General features: G+C 43.0%; 1 protein-coding gene across 2 annotated transcripts; it reads left to right on the forward strand.

The window, feature by feature from the left end:
• The first annotated feature begins 81 nt into the window (after positions 1–81).
• Positions 82–5,638, forward strand: mapre2 (microtubule-associated protein, RP/EB family, member 2). Of its 2 annotated transcripts, none has more exons than XM_037276464.1 (7): positions 82–184; positions 2,421–2,548; positions 2,960–3,105; positions 3,182–3,398; positions 3,529–3,671; positions 3,908–4,066; positions 4,418–5,638. In XM_037276464.1, exons 2-7 carry the CDS (start codon positions 2,428–2,430, stop codon positions 4,520–4,522), a joined length of 891 nt encoding a protein of 296 aa, XP_037132359.1. In that variant the 5' UTR covers positions 82–184; positions 2,421–2,427; the 3' UTR covers positions 4,523–5,638. The 2 variants fall into 2 exon arrangements, with proteins under 2 accessions (XP_037132359.1, XP_037132358.1); XM_037276463.1 differs by lacking the exon at positions 82–184 and adding an exon at positions 1,205–1,591.
• Positions 5,639–6,011: the final 373 nt, after the last annotated feature.

Here is a 6,011-nt window from a genome sequence, read left to right on the forward strand (position 1 = left end):
TGGTCGGTCTGGTGACAGATGTTTTACAACCGACCAATCAGGAGCGACTTTGGTGACAGACTATCCAATCGGGCGCCGTTACTTCATTCAGCGGTGACAGCAAATGGGCGTCACAAGGGGTGTGGTGACTCAGCTTGAAAGACCTTTTTTTCCCTACACCTCGTAAACCTACGACTCGTAACGGGTGAGTCCAATCTGTGCTTTTACTTTGTTAAGCTTGGAATCCGAGCAACATGAGAAAGGCAGATATCGGAGCGGTTTCTGCCTGGTAGCGGCGGTGTCGCTCGACATATGTGGGCTGTCACAGTCTGTCAAAAGTCTTACAAGAATCGAAATAAGAACATATCATTAGCATTAACCTAGCTGCTTGTTAGCTAATTAATATGTAGCGTTGTGCATGGTGTGTGGCTCGGAGAATCGGGATTTATCGCTTTACTCTTGGTTGTAGTAGCTGCTTAAATTTGACGTAAAGTTAGCTAGCGTCCTCGCGACGGCTACATCTGTTTTAAAAACTACAGGAACTCCACTATCGCATTTCCCTCCTGTGGGAAAAGGGCCAGTCTATTTGTGAGCAGCGGAGGGGGTGCTTGTGACTGATAAGACGGGTGTCAATTTATGCTTGCCAAATATCCGGTCCTATTTTGGGATGTGAGTTGAACGCTTATCCAAGTTAAACGTTACTCCAGTCCACTGAACGGTAGAATTGTTATTAAGAGATCAACTAGCCCAAATTACAGTAGGTAATATCCCCCTATGCTAGATCTTAATTTGGTTACACCTGAACTGTCACTTGGTTAAGTTTTCCACTCCAGCACAGATTTCTAGCACCTCAAGCATGCTATTCAAAATTCAATTTACTATTTAGATTGATAGGTTAATTGATAAATTTATTATCTGTTGTTATTTTCATTTTTTTTTAGTTTAAACTGTACTACGCCAGGTAAGGCAATTTAGAACACATTTTCATTCACAATGCCGAGTTTTGATCGAATATGAACTGTCAGATTGTTCCTGATGGAACCTCAGTTCTTCCACTTAAGCACAGAATGACTGAGTGGGGTACAACTATCATTTTCAGCTATTGTTCTCTAACTTAATCATCATTCTTTTGGGGGGGGGGGGGGCGTTGCAATTTTATTTTCTGTTGAATCGCCACTGAACCAATTTGCCATTATTGCGATTGCAAATTGGTGCTTTTGATGCACTCAGCAGATCAATGCTTTTGGGTTGGGAGTGACGTCGCATGTTGCCTACTACGCGGCGTAGTCGTCACATGACCAAACGTGCCAGCTACGTCATCTTGGCAAAAGAATAAGCAGAGCGAAGGGGGAAAAAAAGAGAAGAATCTCATCTCCGGCTGCCGCTCTCCGCGTCTTCTTCTTGACGGCCCACCCCCGGTGTTCGCGTGTCATTTTTTCCCCCCGGCCGAGAGTGTGCGAACAGGGCGTCTGTTCAACGCTTACGAGACGCAAATGCCCGGTCCCACCCAAGCCCTTTCCCCGAATGGAGAGAATAACAATGACATCGGCCCGGACGGCTCCAACATTATTCCGTACAGGAAGAATACAGTGCGAGGGGAACGCGCGTACAGGTACAATCTAATTCGTTCTGATTTTTAAAAATGCAGTTGTTTTAGGGGGGGGGGGGGGAACCCGGCTGTTGTGGCCTAGCTAGTCGCTCCTTCTCCTTGTCTCCGGCTGTCATTTTGGCCCTGTTGGTTATAGCAACGGCGATTATCCTGTTACCGTAATCCATGTAAAACTGCCGTTTCGTCTCACCGTCGTCGTGGGTGACGTTTGCATTCATAACCATACATTTGCATATGTAAAAATATGTATACTGTTTGTTTTTTCGTTTGCACGTTTGAGCCCCCTCCCTTTTCCTCGTGCCTCCACCGTGCAGACGTCAGAACGGGCCGCGCGATGCGCTCAAACCGGCTAACAAAGCATGCTAACCCCGCTGGCTCCAGTCCGCTTTGTTGACAGGCTCGACCTGTGCGTCCACGGACATGTGATGGCAAACATGACGACTCATCCTGGGATTTATTAGTGAAGTGGGTGCAAACGTTGTGTAATATAACTGTACAAGCCATTTTACATGGAGTCTGGTTATCTCCTGTCAAACTGACTCCGATTGTGATGAGCGAAACAGCATCATTCTAAATTGTGCGTGTGGACTTCTTAATCATTCATTTTCCCTTGTCTTGTTGGATTAGACATTAATCCATTCACATGTACATTCACACATATGGACAATGAAATCCTTCAATAAAGTTGACAAGCGTTTTGGAAATGTAGGACGAAGAAAGCCCACACAAACATGGGGAGAACATGCAAACTCCCCACAGGATTCATCTTTGAACCTCACAATTGTGTTCCCCCCCTCACACTTTTCAGGTGTTATTGTTTTGTGCTTTACAGCTGGGGGATGGCGGTCAACGTGTATTCTACCTCAATAACCCAGGAGACTATGAGCAGGCATGACATAACGGCCTGGGTTAACGACATCCTTTGCCTGAATTACACCAAAGTGGAGCAGCTCTCCTCAGGTGAGAATCATGCAAAAGGCACCTCTCGCCAGATACTTTTCAAACGGACCTTCACTCTGGATGGGAGTTAAATTGCCCCTTAAGGATTTTAATGAGTAAATAAAAACAGGTGGCGGGCGGTCGTACCCCCGCTGCGACTAAGTCGTAATCCAATTCCCAGCCACTCTGCCAACACGCATTAAGATGTCAGCTAATTCCTTCATCTCGATGACTTTGTGTGTGTTCGCTACCAGTTGCTTGTTTGGGAGATTTGTTTGTTCCGAGTCATGGCGAGTTGCTCTTTTATGGTAAATTGCTGCTATAAATTTGGAAGGAAACAAGAATCGGAGCTCATTTTCTGGCGAGTTCAGATTTTGTTACCGTGACGAAAGTGTTCTCTTCTTTTTAAAAATTCTTCTCTGGCGTGCTCAGGTGCAGCCTACTGCCAGTTCATGGATCTTCTCTTTCCGGGCTGCATCAGTCTTAAGAAGGTCAAGTTTCAAGCCAAACTGGAACACGAGTACATTCACAACTTCAAGCTGTTACAAGCGTCTTTCAAAAGAATGAAGGTGGACAAGGTGAGTTTTGAATGCGTCACGCAGTCAACACGTTGCCACCCGTTTTATAACCCTGCCCTCGCCGCTCTCCATTTAGATTATCCCAGTGGAGAAACTGGTCAAAGGCAGATTTCAGGACAATCTCGACTTCATCCAGTGGTTCAAGAAGTTCTTTGACGCTAACTACGACGGCAAAGAGTACGACCCGCTGGATGCCAGACAGGGTCAGGATGCCATCCCTCCGCCAGACCCCGGCGAGCAGATCTTCAACTTGCCGAAAAAGTCCCACCACGCCGCCAGCTCCCCAACCGCAGGTAAGCATCACTCCAGATATTTTATCAAAAAATGCAAACATAAAATAAACATACATTGTGATTTTGTTGTTTAAAATTATGGGGAGTAGCACTAGAAAATATGAATGATTTATTTTTTTGCTGCTTACAGGAGCCTCAAGGTCAAGCTCCACAACCCCAAAGTCGGCGACACCAACATCCAGACCCTCCTCGGCCAAAAGAATCCCCACAGCATCAACTCCCGCCAAAGGAGAGAAGGAATTGGAGGTGCAGGTCACACAACTTACTGACCAGGTAATAATCTTTTGTTTATATCCTTTGTGTGACACCCCGCACGTTTTGTGCCAATTCATCGTTTCCAGTTGAATCCCAAAATTCGGTTTTGCGCATGCACTATAATAATATGAAAATACACAAGAAGCTGTTGCGTGACAGGATCCATCAAATCCATCCGTCTTGCTGTTCTATACTGTTATCTCCCTAAAACCATTCCTTGTGATTTTTTTTTTTTTTTTTCCGGGCGGTGTTAGGTCAACACATTAAAGGTGGCACTGGAAGGCGTGGAGAAGGAGCGGGACTACTACTTCAGCAAACTGCGAGAGGTGGAGCTCCTGTGTCAAGAGCAGGGCGAAAACAACGCTCCTTTCGTCGAGCGGCTAATGGAAGTCCTCTACGCTATGGACGATCAGGTTACTATCACAAATGCCGCATAGACGAGAGAGAATTGCAGCGATGGACGCAGTCTTCTCCAAAAGTCTTAAAAAAATGGAAGATAGTGCAATTTCAGATCAAAAGATATTAGTGAGACACACTTTATTCATCCCGTGACAGTCAAATTGTGAAAATCATGAGTTAAAAAAAATAGTCCCAGCTTTTCAATTTGACATGTCCTGGCGCCATCTTGTGGCAAGAAGGTCGGTTTAGAAAAAGTTAAATATTGTGAATAGGAGTTTTTCAGTCTGTCACAGGATCGGTAAAAAACTAGTTGAATTAACACTGTGCTCGGCCTTCTTAACTCTCAGCACTTTCTTCTTTCTTAGGAGCGAGCCGAGGACCTGGCTGAAGGAGACGGGCCCGACGTGGACCCCGAAGGTCACGAGGAGGCGCCCGATGATCAGCAGGAGGAGGAACAGGATGAATACTGACTGAAACACACTTTTTCTTCTATTTAATATGTGAGAACTCGTCCTCCTTTTTTTTGTTCTCTCAAAGACTGAACAAATTGAAGCCACCTCCCGCGTAGAAGCACCATCACCTTTTTTTAATTTAATTTTATTTTATATATATATATATATATCCCTCCGCTCTGTTCAGTGTCTTTGTGACTTTTTGCTGTGGTCACAAAGTGGAGCTCCGACCATCACAAGGACTGTCAAATGTTTCACTCGAACAAATGCTGAAGTTGTTACTGTTAGCTTTCCAATTTTTTTGTGTCGCTTGGATGTCCACAATATAAACTACAAGATTGCAATAAGCAAAAAGCCCGGAAAGGGCTCATAGTAGCTCTTACGTTCCCTTCCTGCACTGACATTTTGAGTGTATTGGACAATCTGCCCAGAGACCCTCATTGTATTTATTCTCATTCTCGGGTTTTTAGACGTAGATTTCTACATTCTGGCTCCACGTGAAAATGGACATTAGACATCATGAATTGTGTATACAATACCATTGTATGACAAAACTCGTATGTGTTTGAAGCAACTTCACGCAACGCCGCAACGGTTTTATTGATAATATGCAGAAAGGAAGAGACTTCTTTTTTTTTAAGCATAGCTTTTACAATGCAACGTGTTAAGTTGTCAAACCTCAGCTTGTGATGATTCTTAGCGGTTAGTTTCTGGTGTTAACGGTCAGTCCACGGAGTGTTTTGTCACGCTATATATTCCAGTAAGTACATCGTATACCCTTTATTAATATTGCATTATTACTAATAGACAGTTAAGCAGTGCACCATAATACTTTGGTCATATTATTGTGTAAATGAAAAGGAATGTAAAACATGTTTGCTGTCGATAATTAATGAATGGTAAAAAAAAAAAATTTTCTTCCATGTCCCACACATGATGCATTCCCTGGAGAAAAAAAACTTTTTTGTTTTGTTTTGCATGTTTGCATTTTATTTGTGAATATCTTGACCTTTTTACATATTTAATAAGAAAAGCAAGTATGTTAAGTGAGCTTCTTTTGTATGTTTAACCTGTTATTTGAAAGTTGTTGAGATTGGGATGAATTTGCTGTAATAAAATGTTGAGTCCACATTGTCATGCTGTACAAACTTAACAAATAATCAAGTAGGAAGAAATATCTTAATAGGTCTTATGTGGCACGTCAGGTAAACAAACTGGTAAGCTGATTTATTTATTTTTTTGCTGCAAAAACTTCAACCCATGTATTTATTTTTGCATAAACTATGAGCAACAGAAAAATTGTCTTTGCATTAATGAACATTAAATTATTAGTAACTCATTTAAAAGTTAATTTGAGCAAATTAATATCACAGAAGTGGAAGCCCCTCGCATTAATCAGTACCCAAAATGTCCAAAAATATTAAGAACCGCTGCTGCATTACATTGAAAGTTCCAATCGGGGTACGCTGGTGAACAAATCAAACGTATCACAGCTAGTGTCTGTGCA

This window comes from Syngnathus acus, chromosome 17 (genome assembly GCF_901709675.1).
Source record: "Syngnathus acus chromosome 17, fSynAcu1.2, whole genome shotgun sequence".
NCBI classification, from domain to species: domain Eukaryota; kingdom Metazoa; phylum Chordata; class Actinopteri; order Syngnathiformes; family Syngnathidae; genus Syngnathus; species Syngnathus acus.

Excerpts from the sequence above, each read along its gene's own strand:
- mapre2 (XM_037276463.1), top strand. The coding sequence starts at position 1,473 with ATGCCCGGTCCCACCCAAGCCCTTTCCCCGAATGGAGAGAATAACAAT. Across the intron at positions 3,399-3,528 it reads CGCCAGCTCCCCAACCGCAG|GAGCCTCAAGGTCAAGCTCC; the intron begins GTAAGCATCACT and ends TGCTGCTTACAG. Across the intron at positions 3,672-3,907 it reads TCACACAACTTACTGACCAG|GTCAACACATTAAAGGTGGC; the intron begins GTAATAATCTTT and ends GGGCGGTGTTAG.